Source organism: Streptopelia decaocto (assembly GCF_964273445.1).
Source record: "Streptopelia decaocto genome assembly, contig: HAP1_SCAFFOLD_1223, whole genome shotgun sequence".
Taxonomy (NCBI): Eukaryota; Metazoa; Chordata; class Aves; order Columbiformes; family Columbidae; genus Streptopelia; species Streptopelia decaocto.
Genome location: NW_028117127.1, coordinates 21,738 through 42,000, shown reverse-complemented (window position 1 = coordinate 42,000; position 20,263 = coordinate 21,738). Strand labels below are relative to the sequence as shown.

General features: G+C 69.4%; 1 protein-coding gene across 1 annotated transcript in view; it reads left to right on the top strand.

The window, feature by feature from the left end:
• Positions 1-601: 601 nt before the first annotated feature.
• Positions 602-20,263, top strand: part of LOC309451878 (filamin-A-like) — a gene marked incomplete at both ends in the record, with an annotated part of 41,394 nt that continues 21,732 nt past the window's right edge. Inside the window, 15 exons of the mRNA XM_082076583.1 lie at positions 602-715; positions 1,767-1,910; positions 2,605-2,728; positions 3,614-3,774; positions 5,361-5,451; positions 6,351-6,520; positions 9,188-9,305; positions 10,763-11,019; positions 12,640-13,237; positions 14,500-14,673; positions 15,593-15,755; positions 17,420-17,580; positions 17,662-17,832; positions 18,934-19,057; positions 19,948-20,104. Coding sequence (XP_081932709.1) covers positions 602-715; positions 1,767-1,910; positions 2,605-2,728; positions 3,614-3,774; positions 5,361-5,451; positions 6,351-6,520; positions 9,188-9,305; positions 10,763-11,019; positions 12,640-13,237; positions 14,500-14,673; positions 15,593-15,755; positions 17,420-17,580; positions 17,662-17,832; positions 18,934-19,057; positions 19,948-20,104 — 2,727 coding nt within the window. The remainder of the gene's footprint in view (positions 716-1,766; positions 1,911-2,604; positions 2,729-3,613; positions 3,775-5,360; positions 5,452-6,350; positions 6,521-9,187; positions 9,306-10,762; positions 11,020-12,639; positions 13,238-14,499; positions 14,674-15,592; positions 15,756-17,419; positions 17,581-17,661; positions 17,833-18,933; positions 19,058-19,947; positions 20,105-20,263) is intronic.

Sequence of the window (20,263 nt, the reverse complement as noted above, 5' to 3'; positions counted from 1 at the left end):
GGCCCCCCGATTCCCCAGGGACCCCCCAGCCCCCCCCTGGACCCCCCAGCCCCCCAATTCCCCAGGGACCCCCAGACACCCCTGGACCCCCCAGCCCCCCGATTCCCCAGGGACCCCTCAGACCCCCCTGGACCCCCCCGGCCCCCCGATTCCCCAGGGACCCCCCAGACCCCCCCAGCCCCCCGATTCCCCAGGGACCCCCAGCCCCCCCAGCCCCCCGATTCCCCAGGGACCCCCCAGACCCCCCTGGACCCCCCGGCCCCCCGATTCCCCAGGGACCCCCCAGACCCCCTGGACCCCCTGCCCCCCCGATTCCCCAGGGACCCCCAGCCCCCCCAGCCCCCCTGGACCCAGCCCCCGATTCCTCAGGGACCCCCCAGACCCCCCTGGACCCCCCAGCCCCCCGATTCCCCAGGGAACCCCCAGACCCCCCCAGCCCCCCGATTCCCCAGGGCCCCCCAGACCCCCCCGGACCCCCTGCCCCCCCAGACCCCCGATTCCCCAGGGACCCCCAGCCCCCCTGTCCCCCCCCGGACCCCCCCCGGACCCCCCGGCCCCCCAGCCCCCCCGGCCCCCCCCAGCCCCCCGATCCGCGTTGCAGGTGAAGGCGCACGGGCCGGGGCTGGAGAAGACGGGGGTGGCCGTGAACAAAGCGGCCGAGTTCACCGTGGACGCCCGGGGCGCGGGGAGGGGGCCCCTCAAAGTGCACATGCAGGTGGGGGGGGCACCGGCGGCTTTTGGGGGACACGGGGTGGGTTTGGGGGCCTGTGCTTGTGGGAGGATGTGGGAGCCGGGGAGGGGGGACTTGGGGGGCTCGGGGGGCACTGGGGGTGTTTGGGGGCTGTGGGGGGTTTTGGGGTGCAGCCCCGCTCAGGCCGCGCCCCAGGCTGCTTTTGGGGGGCTCTCGGGAGGGTTTGGTCCCCTGGTCACGGTGCTGGTGCCAGCGGGGGGGGCGGTTTGGGGTGGGGGGGGTCCCAGTGGGTGGTTTAGGGGTCTGGGGGTCCCAGTGGGCAGATTTGGGGTGCGGGGGGGCTCACTGGGTGGATGGGGGGCTCACTGGATGGCTTGGGGGGCTCACTGGGTGGATTGGGGGGGCTCACTGGGTGGATTTGTGCGGGGGGGCTCACTGGGTGGGTTGGGGGGGGCTCACTGAGTGGATTGGGGGCTCACTGGGTGGATTGGGGGGGCTCACTGGGTAGATTTGGGTGGGGGGGCTCACTGGGTGGGTTGGGGGGGGCTCACTGGGTGGATTGGGGGGGCTCACTGGGTGGATTGGGGGGCTCACTGGGTGGATTGGGGGCTCACTGGGTGGATTGGGGGGGCTCACTGGGTAGATTTGGGTGGGGGGGCTCACTGAGTGGATTGGGGGGGCTCACTGGGTGGGTTGGGGGCTCACTGTGTGGATTGGGGGGGCTCACTGGGTAGATTTGGGTGGGGGGGCTCACTGAGTGGATTGGGGGGGCTCACTGGGTGGATTTGTGTGGGGGGGCTCACTGGGTGGATTGGGGGGGCTCACTGTGTGGATTGGGGGGGCTCACTGGGTGGGTTGGGGGCTCACTGTGTGGATTGGGGGGGCTCACTGGGTAGATTTGGGTGGGGGGGCTCACTGTGTGGATTGGGGGGGCTCACTGGGTGGGTTGGGGGGGCTCACTGAGTGGATTGGGGGGGCTCACTGGGTGGGTTGGGGGGGCTCACTGTGTGGATTGGGGGGGCTCACTGGGTGGGTTGGGGGCTCACTGGGTGTTTTTGGGGCGCTGCCCCCCCAGGACGCCGAGGGGACCCCGGTGGACGTGTCGGTCAAGGACAACGGCGACGGCACCTTCAGCTGCTCCTACGTGCCCAGGAAGGCGCTCAAGCACACGGCGCTGCTGTCCTGGGGGGGGGTCAACATCCCCCACAGCCCCTTCCGCGTAAGGGGGGGCCAAAAACACCCGGGGGGGGCGCTGCTGTCCTGGGGGGGCGTCAACATCCCCCACAGCCCCTTCCGCGTAAGGGGGGGTCAAAAACACCCGGGGGGGGGCCCTGCTGTCCTGGGGGGGGTCAACATCCCCCACAGCCCCTTCCGCGTAAGGGGGGGTCACGAACCGGGGGGGGGCCCTGCTGTCCTGGGGGGGCGTCAACATCCCCCACAGCCCCTTCCGCGTAAGGGGGGGCCAAAAACACCCGGGGGGGGGCCCTGCTGTCCTGGGGGGGGGTCAACATCCCCCACAGCCCCTTCCGCGTAAGGGGGGCCCCAAAAACCAGGGGGGGGGGGCCCTGCTGTCCTGGGGGGGCGTCAACATCCCCCACAGCCCCTTCCACGTAAGGGGACCCCAAAAAACAGGGGGGGGGGGCGCTGCTGTCCTGGGGGGGGGTCAACATCCCCCACAGCCCCTTCCATGTAAGGGGGCCCAAAACCCGGGGGGGGTCCCAAACCTGGGGGGGGTCCCCAAACCCTGGGAGGTTCCCAAACCCTGGGGGGGGGTCTCCAAGACCCAGGGGGGGCCCCCAAACCCAGGGGGGTCCCCAAACCCAGGGGGGTCCCCAAACCCTGGGGGGTCCCCAACCCCGGGGGGGTCGCGGTGTCTGGGGGGGCCGCTCACCTGACCCGCCCCCCCCCCCCAGGTGGGCGTGGGCGCCGGGAGCCACCCCCACAAGGTCAAGGTCTACGGCCCCGGGGTGGCCAAGACGGGGCTCAAGGCCCACGAGCCCACGCACTTCACCGTGGACTGCGCCGAGGCCGGCCAGGGTGGGGGGGGCGCAGCGGGTCGGGGGGGCACAGGGCGGTTCGGGGGGGTCAGGGGGGGCACCCCCCTCTGGGGGGGGTCTAAGGGCTCTCCGAGGGGATTTGGGGCTCTGGGGGGTCTGGGGGGGGGTCTGTGGGCTCTGGGGGTGTCTGGGATGCTCTATGTGGGCTGGGGGGGGGGGCTCTGGGCAGGTTTGGGGGTGCTGGGGGCTCTCTGGGGGGGTCTGGGTGTTCTGGGGGGGGCTCTGGGGGGGTCTGGGTGCTCTGGGGGTCTGGGTGCTCTGGGGGGCGCTCTGTGTGCTCTGGGGGGGTCTGTGTGCTCTGTGGGGGGCTCTGGGTGCTCTGGGGGGGTCTGGGTGCCCTGGGGGGGGCTCTGGGTGCTCTGGGGGGGTCTGGGTGCCCTGGGGGGGGCTCTGGGTGCTCTGGGGGGGTCCGGGTGCTCTGTGGGCTCTGGGGGGGTCCGGGTGCCCTGTGGGGGGCTCTGGGTGCTCTGGGGGGTCTGGGTGCTCTGTGGGGGGGTCTGGGGGCTCCGGGTGCTCTGGGGGGGGCTCTGGGGGGTCTGGGTGCTCTGGGGGGGGCTCTGGGGGGCTCTGTGGGCTCTGGGGGGGCTCTGGGTGCTCTGGGGGGTCTGGGTGCTCTGTGGGGGGCTCTGGGTGCTCTGGGGGGTCTGGGTGCTCCGTGTGGGCTCTGGGGGGTCCGGGTGCTCTGGGGGGGGGGGCTCTGGGTGCTCTGGGGGCTCCGTGTGGGCTCTGGGGGGTCTGGGTGCTCTGGGGGGGCTCTGGGTGCTCTGGGGGCTCCGGGTGCTCTGGGGGGGGCTCTGGGGGGGCTCTGGGTGCTCTGGGGGCTCCGGGTGCTCCGTGAGTGACTCGGGCGCTGCCCCCCCCGCAGGCGACGTGAGCATCGGGATCAAGTGCGCGCCGGGGGTGGAGGGTCCGGCCGAGGCCGACGTGGATTTCGACATCATCCGCAACGACAACGACACCTTCACCGTGCGCTACACGCCCCGCGGCGCCGGCGCCTACACCATCATGGTGCTGTTCGCTGACCAGGTGCGGCGGTGATGGGGGGCTGATTGGGGGTCCCGGGGGGCTGATCTGGGGGTCCCGGGGGGCTGATTGGGGGTCCCGGGGGGCTGATTATGGGTCCTGGGGGGCTGATTGGGGGTCCCAGGGGGCTGATTGGGGGTCCCGGGGGGCTGATTGGGGGTCCCGTGGGGCTGATTTGGGGTCCCGTGGGGCTGATTATGGGTCCTGGGGGGCTGATTGGGGGTCCCAGGGGGCTGATTTGGGGTCATGTGGGGCCGGTCTGGGGTCCCATGGGGCCAATCTGGGGGTCCCACGAGGCTGATTTGGGAGTCCCGATCTGGGGCTCCCATGTGGCCAATTTGGAACTCCCGTGGGGCTGATTGGGGGTCCCAGGGGGCTGATTGGGGGTCCCGGGGGGCTGATTGGGGGTCCTGTGGGGCTGATTTGGGGGTTCTGTGGGTGCTGATTTGGGGTCCCGTGGGGCTGACCTGGGGTCCCGTGGGGTGGTCTGGGGGTCCCGTGGGGCTGATTTGGGGTCCTAGGGGGCCAGTCTGGGGTCCCACGGTGCCGATCTGGGGTCCCGTGGGGCCGATCTGGGGGTTCTGTGGGTGCTGATTTGGGGTCATGTGGGGCTGGTCTGGGGTCCCGTGGGGCCGATCTGGGGGTCCCACGAGGCTGATTTGGGAGTCCCGATCTGGGGCTCCCATGTGGCCAATTTGGAACTCCCGTGGGGCTGATATGGGGTCCCGGGGGGCTGATTGGGGGTCCCGTGGGGCTGATCTGGGGTCCCATGGGGCTGATTGGGGGTCCCGGGGGGCTGATTGGGGGTCCTGCGGGGCTGATTTGGGGTCCTGTGGGGCTGATTGGGAGTCCCGGGGGGCTGATTTGGGGTCCTGTGGGGCTGATTGGGGGTCCCATGGGGCCGATCTGGGGGTCCCGTGGGGCTGGGCTGGTGTCCCATGGGGCTGTTTTGGGGCTCCTTGGGGCTGATTGGGGGTCCCACGGGTGCTGATTTGGGGGTTCTGTGGGTGCTGATTTGGGGTCCCATGGGGCTGGTCTGGGGTCCCATGGGGTGGTCTGGGGGTCCCGTGGGGCTGATTTGGGGTCCTAGGGGGCCAGTCTGGGGTCCCACGGTGCCGATCTGGGGTCCCGTGGGGCCGATCTGGGGGTTCTGTGGGTGCTGATTTGGGGTCATGTGGGGCTGGTCTGGGGTCCCGTGGGGCTGGTCTGGGGGTCCCATGGGGCTGATCTGGGGGTCCCATGTTGCTGATTGGGGGTCCCATGAGGCCGATTTGGGGGTCCCAATCTGGGGCTCCCATGGGGCTGATTTGGGGGTCCCACGGGGCCGATCCGGGGGTCCCGCGGTGCTGACTGGGGGTCCCATGATACTGATCTGGGGGTCCCGCGGTGCTGATCTGGGGGTCCCGCGGTGCTGATTTGGGGGTCCCGCGGTGCTGATCCGGGGGTCCCGCGGTGCTGATCTGGGGGTCCCGCGGTGCTGATTTGGGGGTTCCGTGGTGCTGATTTGGGGGTCCCGCGGTGCTGATTTGGGGGTCCCGCGGTGCTGATTTGGGGGTCCCGCGGTGCTGATTTTGGGGGTCCCTCCGCAGGCCACCCCCAGCAGCCCCATCCGGGTCAAGGTGGACCCGGCGCACGACGCCAGCAAAGTGAAGGCGGAGGGGCCGGGGCTCAGCCGCTCCGGTGAGCGGGGGGGCGGGATTTGGGGACCCCCTGAACCCCCTGACCCCCGTGTCCCCCGCGTCCCGCAGGCGGGATTTGGGGACCCCCTGACCCCCGTGTCCCCCTGTGTCCCCCCGTGTCCCACAGGTGGGATTTGGGGCCCCCCGACCCCCCTGACCCCTGTGTCCCCCCGTGTCCGTGTCCCCCGCGTCCCGCAGGCGGGATTTGGGGACCCCCTGACCCCCGTGTCCCCCGTGTCCCCCGTGTCCCCCGTGTCCTGCAGGCGGGATTTGGGGACCCCCTGACCCCCGTGACCCCCATGTCCCCCGTGTCCCCCGTGTCCCCCCGTGTCCCGCAGGCGGGATTTGGGGACCCCCCTGACCCCTGTGTCCCCCGTGTCCCCCCCTGAACCCCCTGACCCCCCGTGTCCCCCGCGTCCCGCAGGTGGGATTTGGGGACCCCCGTGTCCCCTGTGACCCCCGTGTCCCCTGTGACCCCCGTGTCCCCCGTGTCCCCCGTGTCCCCCGCGTCCCGCAGGCGGGATTTGGGGCCCCCTGACCCCGTGTCCCCCGTGTCCCCCATGTCCCCAGGCGTGGAGCTGGGCAAGCCCACGCAGTTCACGGTGAACGCCAAGGCCGGCGGGCGCGCGGCGCTGGTCCCCCCTGACCCCTGCGTCCCCCGTGTCCCCCGTGTCCCCCGTGTCCCCCCTGACCCCCCTGACCCCGTGTTCCCCGTGTCCGTGTCCCCCGTGTGCGCAGGCGTGGAGCTGGGCAAGCCCACGCAGTTCACGGTGAACGCCAAGGCCGGCGGGCGCGCGGCGCTGGTCCCCCCTGACCCCCCTGACCCCCGTGTCCCCCACGTCCCCCGTGTCCCCCCTGATCCCCCTGACCCCGTGTCCCCCGTGTCCCCCGTGTCCCCAGGCGTGGAGCTGGGCAAGCCCACGCAGTTCACGGTGAACGCCAAGGCCGGCGGGCGCGCGGCGCTGGACGTGCAGGTCACCGGCCCCGCCAAGGGGGAGGCCGCGCGGGACCTGGAGGTCGTCGACAACCACGACGGCACCCACACCGTCAAGTACACCCCCGTGCAGCAGGTGAGCCCCACTGCACCCCACTGCACCCCACTGCACCCCACTGCACCCCAGTGTGCCCCCACTGCACCCCACTGCACCCCAATGCACCACACCCACACCGTCAAGTACACCCCCGTGCAGCAGGTGAGCCCCACTGCACCCCACTGCGCCCCACTGCACCCCACTGCACCCCAGTGTGCCCCCACTGCACCCCACATACACCCCACTGCACCCCACTGCACCCCAATGCACCCCACTGCATCCCAATGCACCACACCCACACCGTCAAGTACACCCCCGTGCAGCAGGTGAGCCCCACTGCGCCCCACTGCACCCCACTGCACCCCACTGCACCCCAGTGCATCCCAATGCACCACACCCACACCGTCAAGTACACCCCCGTGCAGCAGGTGGGACCCCACATACCCCCACTGCACCCCACTGCACCCCAGTGTGCCCCCACTGCACCCCACATACACCCCACTGCACCCCACTGCACCCCAATGCACCCCACTGCATCCCAATGCACCACACCCACACCGTCAAGTACACCCCCGTGCAGCAGGTGAGCCCCACTGTGCCCCACTGCGCCCCACTGCACCCCACTGCGCCCCACTGCACCCCACTGCACCCCACTGCACCCCACATACACCCCACTGCATCCCAATCCACCACACCCACACCGTCAAGTACACCCCCGTGCAGCAGGTGAGCCCCACTGCACCCCAGTGCGCCCCACTGCACCCCACTGCGCCCCAATGCACCCCAATGCATCCCAGTGCATCCCACTGCACCACACCCACACTGTCAAGTACACCCCCGTGCAGCAGGTGAGCCCCACTGCACCCCACTGCACCCCACTGCACCCCACTGCACCCCACTGCACCCCACATACACCCCACTGCATCCCAATCCACCACACCCACACCGTCAAGTACACCCCCGTGCAGCAGGTGAGCCCCACTGCACCCCAGTGCGCCCCACTGCACCCCACTGCGCCCCAATGCACCCCAATGCATCCCAGTGCATCCCACTGCACCACACCCACACTGTCAAGTACACCCCCGTGCAGCAGGTGAGCCCCACTGCACCCCACTGCACCCCACTGCACCCCACTGCACCCCACTGCACCCCACTGCACCCCACATACACCCCACTGCATCCCAATCCACCACACCCACACCGTCAAGTACACCCCCGTGCAGCAGGTGAGCCCCACTGCACCCCAGTGCGCCCCACTGCACCCCACTGCACCCCACTGCGCCCCACTGCACCCCACTGCATCCCACTGCACCACACCCACACCGTCAAGTACACCCCCGTGCAGCAGGTGAGCCCCACTGCACCCCAGTGCGCCCCACTGCACCCCACTGCGCCCCAATGCACCCCAATGCATCCCAGTGCATCCCACTGCACCACACCCACACTGTCAAGTACACCCCCGTGCAGCAGGTGAGCCCCACTGCACCCCACTGCACCCCACTGCACCCCACTGCACCCCACTGCACCCCACTGCACCCCACATACACCCCACTGCATCCCAATCCACCACACCCACACCGTCAAGTACACCCCCGTGCAGCAGGTGAGCCCCACTGCACCCCAGTGCGCCCCACTGCACCCCACTGCACCCCACTGCGCCCCACTGCACCCCACTGCATCCCACTGCACCACACCCACACCGTCAAGTACACCCCCGTGCAGCAGGTGAGCCCCACTGCGCCCCACTGCACCCCACTGCACCCCACTGCACCCCACTGCACCCCACTGCATCCCACTGCACCACACCCACACCGTCAAGTACACCCCCGTGCAGCAGGTGAGCCCCACTGCGCCCCACTGCACCCCACTGCACCCCACTGCACCCCACTGCACCCCACTGCATCCCACTGCACCACACCCACACCGTCAAGTACACCCCCGTGCAGCAGGTGAGCCCCACTGCACCCCACTGCACCCCACTGCATCCCACTGCACCCCAATGCATCCCAATGCACCACACCCACACCGTCAAGTACACCCCCGTGCAGCAGGTGGGACCCCACTGCGCCCCACTGCACCCCACATACACCCCACTGCGCCCCAGTGTGCCCCAATGCATCCCACATACACCCCAATGCACTCCACATACATCCCACATACATCCCACATGCACCCCAATGCATCCCAATGCACCCCACTGCACCCCAATGCACCCCACATACACCCCACTGCACCCCACATACACCCCACTGCATCCCAGTGCACCCCAATGCACCCCAGTGCATCCCAGTGCACCCCAATGCACCCCACATACACCCCAGTGCATCCCAGTGTACCCCAGTGCACCCCAATGCACCCCAATGAACCCCAATGAACCCCACCCACACTGTCAAGCGCACCCCATGCAGCAGGTGGGGGCTCCTAATACACCTCAAATACACCCCAACGCACCCCAAATACACCCGAAATATACCGCACATGCACCCCAAATACACCCCCAAACACCCCAAACTATACACCCCAACGCACCCCAAATACACCCGAAACATACCGCACATGCACCCCAAATCCCCCCCCAAACACCCCAAAGCCCCCCCAGCGGGTTCCAGGGGACACCCCGAATCCCCTCCCCGCTGCCCCTGGGTGGGGGTGGGGCGCCCCCCCGCGTGGGCGCCGCCCCCCCCACAGCCACGGCCCTGTCCCCAGGGTAACCTGGGGGTGTCGGTGACCTACGGGGGGGACCCCATCCCCAAGAGCCCCTTCACCGTGGGGGTGGCGCCCGGCCTGGACCTGGCCAAGATCAAGATCTCCGGCCTGGACGACAGTACGGCTGGGGGGGGCCGGGGGGGCCGGGGGGGCTCAGGGACCCATGGGGCTGGGGGGGCTCGGGACCCATGGGGCTGGGGGACCCATAGGGCCGGGGGGCTCGGGGACCCATGGGGCTGGGGGACCCATAGGGCTGGGGGGGCTCGGGACCCATGGGGCTGGGGGGGCTCGGGGACCCATGGGGCTGGGGGACCCATAGGGCCGGGGGGCTCGGGACCCATGGGGCTGGGGGGGCTCGGGGACCCATAGGGCTGGGGGGGTCTGGGGGGATTTGGGAACCCATAGGGATGGGGGGGCTGGGCGGGACTGGGGGACCCATAGGGCTGGGGGGCTGCTTAGGGGTGGGGGTTTTTAGGGGCTCCATATTTGGGGTGGGGGTTTGGGGTCCCCACTCTGAGCAGGATTTGGGGGGGGGGGTTGGGGATTCCCATGTGTGGGGTTTGGGGTTCCCATATGTGGGGTGGGGGGCTTCCCATATTGGGTTTGGGGTTCCCATATGGGGTTGGGGGTTCCCATATGGGGTTTGGGTTCCCATATGGGGGGTTTGGGTTCCCATATCGGGTTTGGGGTTCCCATATGTGGGGTTGGGGTTCCCATGTCGGGTTTGGGGTTCCCATATGGGGTTTGGGTTCCCATATCGGGTTTGGGTTCCCATATGGGGTTTGGGGTTCCCATGTCGGGTTTGGGGTTCCCATATGGGGTTTGGGTTCCCATATCGGGTTTGGGGTTCCCATATGGGGTTTGGGGTTCCCATGTCGGGTTTGGGGTTCCCATATGGGGTTTGGGGTTCCCATATGGGGGGTTTGGGTTTCCCATATCGGGTTTGGGGTTCCCATGTTGGGTTTGGGGTTCCCATATCGGGTTTGGGTTCCCATATGGGGTTTGGGTTCCCACGTGCCCGTCCCGCAGAGCTGGAGGTCGGCGCGGAGCGCGAGCTGACGGTCACGGCCACGGGCGCGGGGGGGGTTGGGTTCCCATGTGTGGGGTTTGGGTTCCCATATGGGGTTTGGGTTCCCATATGGGGTTTGGGTTCCCATATGGGGGGTTTGGGTTCCCATATGGGGTTTGGGTTCCCATATGGGGTTTGGGTTCCCATGTGTGGGGTTTGGGTTCCCATATGGGGTTTGGGTTCCCATATGGGGTTTGGGGTTCCCATATGGGGTTTGGGTTCCCATATCGGGTTTGGGGTTCCCATATGGGGTTTGGGTTCCCATATGGGGGGTTTGGGGTTCCCATATGGGGTTTGGGGTTCCCATATGGGGTTTGGGTTCCCATATGGGGGGTTTGGGTTCCCATGTGTTGGTTTGGGGTCCCATGTGGGGTTTGGGGTCCCCGTGTGTTGGTTTGGGGTTCCCATGTGTTGGTTTGGGGTCCCATGTGTTGGTTTGGGGTCCCATGTGTTGGTTTGCGGTTCCCATGGGGGGTTTGGGGTCACGCGCCCCGTTCCCCCCGCAGAGCTGGAGGTCGGCGCGGAGCGCGAGCTGACGGTCACGGCCAAGGGCGCGGGGGGGCAGGGCCGCGTGGGCGCCGCGCTGCTGGGCCCGTCGCGGCGCGCGCTGCCGTGCGCCGTGGAGCCGCGCGCCGAGGGCGCCGCCCTGCGCTTCGCGCCGCGCGAGGAGGGGCCGCACCAGCTGGACGTGACGTACGACGGCGTCCCCGTGCCCGGCAGCCCCTTCCCCTTCGAGGCCGTGCCGCCCACCGACCCCGCCAAGGTGGGGGGGGGGCCGGGCGGGGCGGGGCGGGGCGGGGCCGGGGGGTGGGGTCTTGGGCATCCCAATGGGGTGGGGGGGTTGGGGGTCGTCCTATTGGGATGGGGGGCTTGGGGTCATCCCAATGGGGTGGGGATTGGGGTGTCCCGGGGGGTGGGGTCTTGGGCATCTCAATGGGGTGGGGGGTTGGGGGTCATCCTGATGGGGTGGGGGGATTGGGGGTCATCCCAGTGGGGTGGGGGATTGGGGTGTCCCCATGGGGTGGGGGTCTGGGGCATCCCAATGGGGTGGGGGGGTTGGGGGTGTCCCCATGGGGTTGGGGGCTTGGGCATCCAAATGGGGTGAGGGGTTGGGGGTCATCCTGATGGGGTGGGGAATTGGGGGTGTCCCCGTGGGGTTGGGGTCTTGGGCATCCCAATGGGGTGGGGGGGTTGGGGGTTGTCCTATTGGGATGGGGGTCTGGGGCATCCCAATGGGGTGGGGGGGTTGGGGGTCGTCCTATTGGGATGGGGGGCTTGGGGTCATCCCAATGGGGTGGGGATTGGGGTGTCCCGGGGGGTGGGGTCTTGGGCATCCCAATGGGGTGGGGGGTTGGGGGTCATCCTGATGGGGTGGGGGGATTGGGGGTCATCCCAGTGGGGTGGGGGATTGGGGTGTCCCCATGGGGTGGGGGGTCTGGGGCATCCCAATGGGATGGGTGGGTTGGGGGTCGTCCTATTGGGGTGGGGGTCTGGGGCATCCCAATGGGGTGGGGGGATTGGGGGTGTCCCCGTGGGGTTGGGGTCTTGGGCATCCCAATGGGGTGGGGGGGTTGGGGGTCGTCCTATTGGGATGGGGGGCTTGGGGTGTCCCAGTGGGGTGGGGGGATTGGGGGTGTCCCGTTGGGTTGGGGGCTTGGGGGTCATCCCGGTGGGGCAGGGGATTGGGGTGTCCCAGTGGGGGCATTGGGGGTGTCCCCGTGGGGTGGGGGTCTTGGGGGTCTTCCCATTAGGATGGGGGAGTCTTGGGGGTTATTCCATTGGGGTGGGGGTGTTGGGGGTCATTCCATTGGGATGGGATCTTGGGGGTCATTCCAATGGGGCGGGATCAGGGATCTGTGGGGACATCCCAGGGGTGTCCCCAGCTCAGTGGGTCTGAGGGGACACCCCACGGGTCCCCACACCCCATGTCCCTGGGTCAGGGGGTCCCCACACCCCGTGTCCCTGGCTCAGGGGTCCCCACACCGCGTGTCCCTGGGGTCCGTGGGACACCCCATGGGTCCCCACACCCCATGTCCCTGGGTCATTGGGTCTAATGGGACACCCCGGGGGTCCCCACACCCCATGTCCCTGGGTCAGTGGGTCTGATGGGACACCCCAGGGGTCCCCACACCCCATGTCCCTGGGTCAGTGGGTCTGATGGGACACCCCACGGGTCCCCACACCCCATGTCCCTGGGTCAGGGGGTCCCCACACCCCATGTCCCCTGGGTCAGTGGGTCTGATGGGACACCCTGGGTCCCCACACCGCATGTCCCTGGGTCAGGGGTCCCCACGCCCCGTGTCCCTGGGTCAGGGGGTCCCCACACCGCGTGTCCCTGGGGTCCGTGGGCCACCCGTGTCCCCACACGCCGTGTCCCCCCCAGGTTCGCGCCTTCGGGCCGGGGCTGCAGGGCGGGCTGGCCGGGGTGCCGGCGCCGTTCACCATCGACACCAAGGGCGCGGGCACCGGGGGGCTGGGGCTGACGGTGGAGGGGCCGTGCGAGGCCAAGATCGAGTGCGTGGACAACGGCGACGGCACCTGCGCCGTGTCCTACCTGCCCACCGAGCCCGGCGACTACACCGTCAACATCCTGTTCGCCGGCGCCCACGTGCCGGGCTCGCCGTTCCGGGCGCCGGTGCGCGCGCCCGTGGACGCCTCCAAGGTGACGTGCTCGGGGCCGGGGCTGGAGGGCGGCACGGCCGGGCAGCCCGGCCACTTCCGCGTGGACTGCAGCCGCGCCGGCGCCGCCGAGCTCACCATCGGCATCGCCTCGGACGCCGGCGCCCGCGCCGAGGTGCGCGTGGAGGACAACGGCGACGGCACCTACACCATCGCCTACACGCCGCTCAGCGCCGGCGTCTACACCATCACGGTGCAGTACGGCGGGCAGCCCGTGCCGCACTTCCCCGCCAAGGTGCGCGTGGAGCCGGCGCTCGACACCGCCGGCGTCAAGGTCTACGGGCCCGGCGTGGAGGGCAAGGGTGAGCGCGCCACCGAGACCCCCGGCCCCTCGGACCCGTTTCCGTTCCCTGGGACCCATTTCCAGCCCCTCAGACCCCTCCCCGGCCCCTCGGACCCGTCTCCATCCCCCTGGACCCCTCCCCAGCCCCTCAGCCCCCATTTCCAGCCCCTCAGACCCCTCCCCGGCCCCTCGGACCCGTTTCCATCCCTTTGGACCCCTCCCCGGCCCCTCGGACCCTTTTCTGTCCCCTCGGACCCCTCCCCAGCCCCTCAGCCCCATTTCCAGCCCCTCAGACCCCTCCCCAGCCCCTCGGACCCTTTTCTGTCCCCTCGGACCCATTTCCATCCCTTTGGACCCCTCCCCATTCCCTTGGACCCCTTTCTGTCCCCTTAGACGCCTCCCCAGCCCCCCGGACCCATTTCTGGCCCCTCGGACCCCTCCCCATCCCCTCGGACCCCTCCCCAGCCCCTTGGACCCCCCCCCCCCAGCCCCTCGGACCCCTTTCTGTCCCCTTAGACCCCTTTCCATCCCCTCGGACCCCTCCTCAGCCCCTCAGCCCCATTTCCGTCCCCTTGGACCCCTCCTCAGACCCCTCCCATCCCCTTGGACCCCCCCCCCAGCCCCTTGGACCCATTTCCATCCCTTTGGACCCCTCCCCATTCCCTTGGACCCCTTTCTGTCCCCTTAGACGCCTCCCCAGCCCCCCGGACCCATTTCCTTCCCTTGGACCCCTCTCGGTCCCCTCAGACCCCTCCCCAGCCCCTTGGCCCCATTTCCATCCCCTTGGCCCCATTTCCATCCCTTTGGCCCCATTTTCCACCCTCTTGTCCCCATTTTCCACCCCCCTTTTCCATCCCCTTGGCCCCATTTCCCACCCCTGTTCCCATTCCCCACCCCCATTCCCCCCCATGACCCCATTTCCGCCCCATCCCTATTTCCCACCCCTCTTCCCCATTTCCCACCCCCCATCCCCATTCGCCCCCTGTGACCCCGTTTCCCCCCATCCCTATTTCCCACCCCCATTCCCCCCCATCCCCATTTCCCACCCCTGTTCCCACCCCCATTCCCCCCCCGTGACCCCGTGCCCCCCCCGTGTCCCCATTTTCCCCCCTCTTCCCATTCCCCCCTCTTCCCATTCCCCCCCGTGTCCCCCCTGTGACCGCATTTCCCCCCCGTTCCCATTTCCCTCCCGTTCCCATTCCCCCCCGTGACCCCGCCCCCCATGACCCCGTGTCCCCCCGTGACCCCGCCCCCCGTGACCCCGCCCCCGCGCCCCCCCAGGCGTGTTCCGCGAGGCTGTGACGGAGTTCGAGGTGGACGCGCGGGCGCTGAGCGCGGCCGGGGGGGCGCACGTGACGGCGCGCGTGTCCAACCCCTCGGGGAACGTCACCGAGACGCTGGTGCACGACCGCGGCGACGGCACCTACCGCGTGGAGTACACGCCCTACGAGGAGGGTGAGCGCCGCCCAAATCAGACAGGCCTTATTTGCGGGGGAGGCCTTATTTTCGGGGGAGGGCTTATTTTCAGGTTAGGGCTTTTTTTCAGGTAGGTCTTATTTTCAGGGGAGGTCTTATTTTCGGGTAGGGCTTATTTTCAGGGTAGGTCTTATTTTTGGGTAGGTCTTATTTTTGGGGTAGGGCTTATTCTCGGGTAGGTCTTATTTTCAGGGTAGGTCCTATTTTTGGGTAGGTCTTATTTTCGGGGTAGGTCTTATTTTCGGGTAGGGCTTATTTTCAGGGTAGGTCTTATTTTCGGGGAGGTCTTATTTTCGGGGGAGGTCTTATTTTCAGGGGAGGTCTTATTTTCGGGGTAGGTCTTATTTTCAGGTAGGTCTTATTTTTGGGGTAGGTCTTATTTTCGGGTAGGTCTTATTTTCGGGTAGGTCTTATTTTCGGGGTAGGTCTTATTTTTGGAGTAGGTCTTATTTTCAGGGGAGGGCTTATTTTCGGGTAGGTCTTATTTTCGGGGGAGGTCTTATTTTCAGGGTAGGTCTTATTTTCAGGGGAGGTCTTATTTTTGGGGTAGGTCTTATTTTCAGGTAGGTCTTATTTTCAGGGGAGGTCTTATTTTCAGGGGAGGTATTATTTTCAGGGGAGGGCTTACTTTCCGATTAGGGTTTATTTTCTGATTAGGGCTTATTTTCTGATTAGGTTTTTTTTTTTTTAGGCCTTACTTTCAGGGTAGGTCTCACTTTTGGGGTAGATCTTGGTTTTGGGGTCGGTCTTATCGTCAGGGAACCGGGGTATTTCCTGTGTTGAATTACGGGCTGTATGAACGTAGGGGGTTCACCCAAGTTACCAAGAGCACCAACAGCAGCCGGTGGTGTCCCCGTGTCCCCGCGTGACCCGTGTCCCCGTGTCCCCGTGTCCCCAGGGCTGCACACGGTGGACGTGGCGTACGCGGGCAGCCCGGTGCCCCACAGCCCGTTCCGCGTGGCCGTGACCGAGGGCTGCGACCCCGCGCGCGTGCGCGTGCACGGCCCCGGCATCCAGAGCGGCACCACCAACCAGCCCAACAAGTTCACCGTGGAGACCCGGTGAGACCCCCGGGAGACCCCAGAACCCCCCGGGACCCCAAAACCAACCCCGGTGGTCACCACGAGCGGCCCCGCACCCCAAATCCCCCTGTGCCCCAAAACCCCCTTGCGGCTGAAACCCCAAACCTCTGCACCCCAGATCAATCTGGTGTCCCCAAAGCGCCTTTGCCCCCCAAATCCTCCTGGTGTCCCCCAAGTGCCTTTGTCCCCCAAATCCTCCTGGTGTCCCCAAAGCATCTTTGTCCCCCAGATCAATCTGCTGTCCCCAAAGCACCTTTGTCCCCCAAATCCTCCTGGTGTCCCCAAAACATCTTTGTCCCCAAATCCTCCTGGTGTCCCCAAAGCGCCTTTGCCTCCCGAATCTCCCCGTACCCGAGCGTTTCCCCTCCTGCCCCCGTGTCCCCTGCACCGCTCCCCCCATGGGGTCAGGGTTTGGGGTCCCCTGACCCCGTGTCCCCTGCACCGCTCCCCCCATGGGGCCGGGGTCTGGGGTCCCCTGCCCCCCATGTCCCCCGCACCGCTCCCGCCATGGGGCCGGGGTCTGGGGTCCCCTGACCGCGTGTCCCCCTGACCCCGTGTCCCCCCTGACCCCATGTCCCCTGCACCGCTCCCCCCATGGGGCCGGGGTCTGGGGTCCCCTGACCCCCATGTCCCCTGCACCGCTCCCCCCATGGGGCCGGGGTTTGGGGTCCCCCTGCCCCCCATGTCCCCTGCACCGCTCCCCCCATGGGGCCGGGGTTTGGGGTCCCCTGCCCCCGTGTCCCCTGCACCGCTCCCCCCATGGGGCCGGGGTTTGGGGTCCCCTGACCCCCATGTCCCCTGCACCGCTCCCCCCATGGGGCCGGGGTTTGGGGTCCCCTGACCCCCGTGTCCCCTGCACCGCTCCCCCCATGGGGCCGGGGTTTGGGGTCCCCTGACCGCGTGTCCCCCTGACCCCCGTGTCCCCCTGACCCTGTGTCCCCTGCACCGCTCCCCGCATGGGGCCGGGGTTTGGGGTCCCCTGCCCCCGTGTCCCCTGACCTCCATGTCCCCTGCACCGCTCCCCCCATGGGGCCGGGGTTTGGGGTCCCCCTGCCCCCGTGTCCCCTGCCCCCATGTCCCCTGCACTGCTCCCCCCATGGGGCCGGGGTTTGGGGTCCCCTGACCCCCATGTCCCCTGCACCGCTCCCCCCATGGGGCCGGGGTTTGGGGTCCCCTGCCCCTGTGTCCCCTGCACCGCTCCCCCCATGGGGCCGGGGTTTGGGGTCCCCTGACCCCCGTGTCCCCTGCACCGCTCCCCCCATGGGGCCGGGGTTTGGGGTCCCCCTGCCCCCCATGTCCCCCGCACCGCTCCCCCCATGGGGCCGGGGTTTGGGGTCCCCTGACCGCGTGTCCCCCCGACCCCCGTGTCCCCCTGACCCCCATGTCCCCTGTGCCGCTCCCCTCATGGGGTCGGGGTTTGGGGTCCCCCTGACTCCGTGTCCCCCTGCCCCCGTGTCCCCTGACCCCCATGTCCCCTGCACCGCTCCCCCCATGGGGCCGGGGTTTGGGGTCCCCTGACCCCCATGTCCCCTGCACCGCTCCCCCCATGGGGTTGGGGTTTGGGGTCCCCTGACCCTGTGTCCCCTGCACCGCTCCCCCCATGGGGCCGGGGTCTGGGGTCCCCTGACCGCGTGTCCCCGCAGCGGCGCGGGCACGGGGGGGCTGGGGCTGGCGGTGGAGGGCCCGTCGGAGGCCAAGATGTCGTGCACGGACAACAAGGACGGCAGCTGCTCGGTGGAGTACGTGCCCTACGAGCCGGGCACCTACAGCCTCAACGTCACCTACGGCGGCCACCAGGTCCCCGGTGAGCGCGGGGGGGTCCGGGGGGTCCCGGGGGGGCGCACGGTGCCGTCGGGGGCGGCGCCGTCACCCCCGTGTCCCCCAGGGAGCCCGTTCAAGGTGCCGGTGACGGCCGTGGTGGACGCGTCCAAGGTCAAGTGCGCGGGGCCGGGGCTGACGCCGGGCGCCGTGCGCGCCAACGTGCCGCAGAGCTTCACCGTGGACACCAGCAAGGCCGGCGTGGCCCCCCTGGACGTTAAAGTGCTGGGGCCCAAAGGTGGGGGCGCAGGGGGCCCCGGTGGGGGGGAAAGGGGGGTCTGGGGGGGCCTGGAGTGTCCCGCGGGGTGTCCTCGGGGTGCCCTGGGGGGCTGGGGGTGCCCCGTAAGGGTCTATAGGGGATCTTGGGGTGCCCTGGGGGGCTTGGGCTGTCCCATAAGGGTCTATAGGGGATCTTGGGGTGCCCTGGGGATCTTGGGGGGTCCCGTAAGGGTCTATAGGGGATCTTGGGGTGCCCTGGGGGCTTGGGGTGCCCCGTAAGGGTCTATTGGGGATCTTGGGGTGCCCTGGGGATCTTGGGGTGTCCCGTAAGGGTCTATAGGGGATCTTGGGGTGCCCTGGGGGGGCTTGGGGTGCAGGGGGATCTTGGGGGGCTTCAGGGGTCCCATAGGTCTCTATGGGGGATCTTGGGGTGCCCTGTGGGGTCCTGGGGTCCCTATGGGGTCTTGGGGTGCCCCGTGGGGTCCCGGGGTGCCCTGTGGGGTCCTGGGGTCCCTATGAGGTCTCGGGGTGCCCTGTGGGGTCTCGGGGCGCCCCGTGGGGTCCCGGGGTGCCCTGTGGGGTCCTGGGGTCCCTATGGGGTCTCGGGGTGCCCCGTGGGGTCTCGGGGTGCCCTGTGGGGTCCTGGGGTGCCCGTGGGGTCTCGGGGTGCCCCGTGGGGTCCCGGGGTGCCCTGTGGGGTCTCTGGGTGCCCCGTGGGGTCTCGGGGTGCCCGTGGGGTCTCGGGGTGCCCCGTGGGGTCCCGGGGTGCCCTGTGGGGTCTCTGGGTGCCCCGTGGGGTCCCGGGGTGCCCCGTGGGGTCTCGGGGTGCCCATGGGGTCTCGGGGTGCCCTGTGGGGTCTCGGGGTGCCCATGGGGTCTCGGGGCGCCCCGTGGGGTCCTGGGGTCCCTATGGGGTCTTGGGGTCCCTGTGGGGTCCTGGGGTCCCTATGGGGTCCCGGGGTGCCCCGTGGGGTCTCGGGGTGCCCTGTGGGGTCCTGGGGTGCCCGTGGGGTCCCGGGGTGCCCTGTGGGGCCCTGGGGTCCCTATGGGGTCTCGGGGTGCCCCGTGGGGTCCCGGGGTGCCCCGTGGGGTCTCGGGGTGCCCTGACGCCTGTCTGCAGGCGTGGTGGAGCCGGTGGACGTGGCCGACAACGGGGACGGGACGCAGCGCGTGAGCTACGTGCCCTCGCGCGAGGGGCCCTACAGCATCGCCGTGCGCTACGGCGACCAGGACGTGCCGCGCAGGTCGGACGGGTGGGGGGCCCGGGCGGGTTGGGGGGCCGGGGGGGTTTGGGGGGGCCGGGGCAGGGTCGGGGGTCCCGGGCGGGTTGGGGGGCCGGGGCAGGGTCGGGGGGCCAGGGGGGCTTGGGGGCGCTGGGGTGGGTCAGGGGTCCCGGGTGGGTCGGGGGGCCAGGGGGGCTTGGGGGGGCTGGGGTGGGTCAGGGGTCCCGGGCGGGTTGGGGTCCCGGGCGGGTTCGGGGGCCAGGGGGCTTGGGGGGGCTGGGGTGGGTCAGGGGTCCCGGGTGGGTCGGGGGTCCCGGGCGGGTTCGGGGGTCCTGGGCGGGTTGGGGGGCCAGGGGGGTTTGGGGGGGCTGGGGTGAGTTGGGGGGCCCGGGCGGGTTTGGGGGGCTGGGGCAGGTTGGGGGGCCCAGGGTGGGTTTGGGGGCCCGGGGTGGATTTGGGGGACCAGGGGCGGGCCTGGGGGCCTCGGGAGGGTTTAGGGGGCCATGGTGGGTTTAGGGGCCGGGGCAGGTTGGGGGGCCCAGGGAGGGTTTAAGGGGCTAGGGCGGGTCTGGGGGTCCGGGGCAGGTTGGGGGGCCCAGGGTGGGTTTGGGGAGCCCAGGCGTGTTTGGGGGGGCCGGGGTGGGTGGGAGGCGTGGGTCGGGGGGCCCAGGGTGTGTCTGGGGAGCTGGGGAGGGTTTAGGGGGCCAGGGCGGGTTTAGGGGGCCGTGGTGGGTTTAGGGGGCCGGGGCAGGTTGGGGGGCCCAGGGTGGGTTTGGGGAGCCCAGGCGTGTTCGGGGGGGCCAGGGTGGGGGGTCCCAGGGTGGGTCTGGGGGGCCCAGGCGTGTTCGGGGGCTCTGGGGGGCCGGTGTGACCCCACACTGCCCCCACGCTGACCCCGCGCCGCCCCGCAGCCCGTTCAAGGTCAAGGCGCTGCCCACGCACGACGCCAGCAAGGTCAAGGCCAGCGGGCCGGGGCTGAACACGACCGGCGTCCCCGCCAGCCTGCCCGTGGAGTTCACCATCGACGCCACGGACGCGGGAGAGGGGCTGCTGGCCGTGCAGATCACGGTGTGTGAGTGTGAGTGTGAGTGTGAGTGTGGGTGTGAGTGTGAGTGTGAGTGTGAGTGTGAGTGTGAGTGTGAGTGTGAGTGTGAGTGTGAGTGTGAGTGTGAGTGAGGGGCTGCTGGCCGTGCAGATCACGGTGTGTGAGTGTGAGTGTGAGTGTGA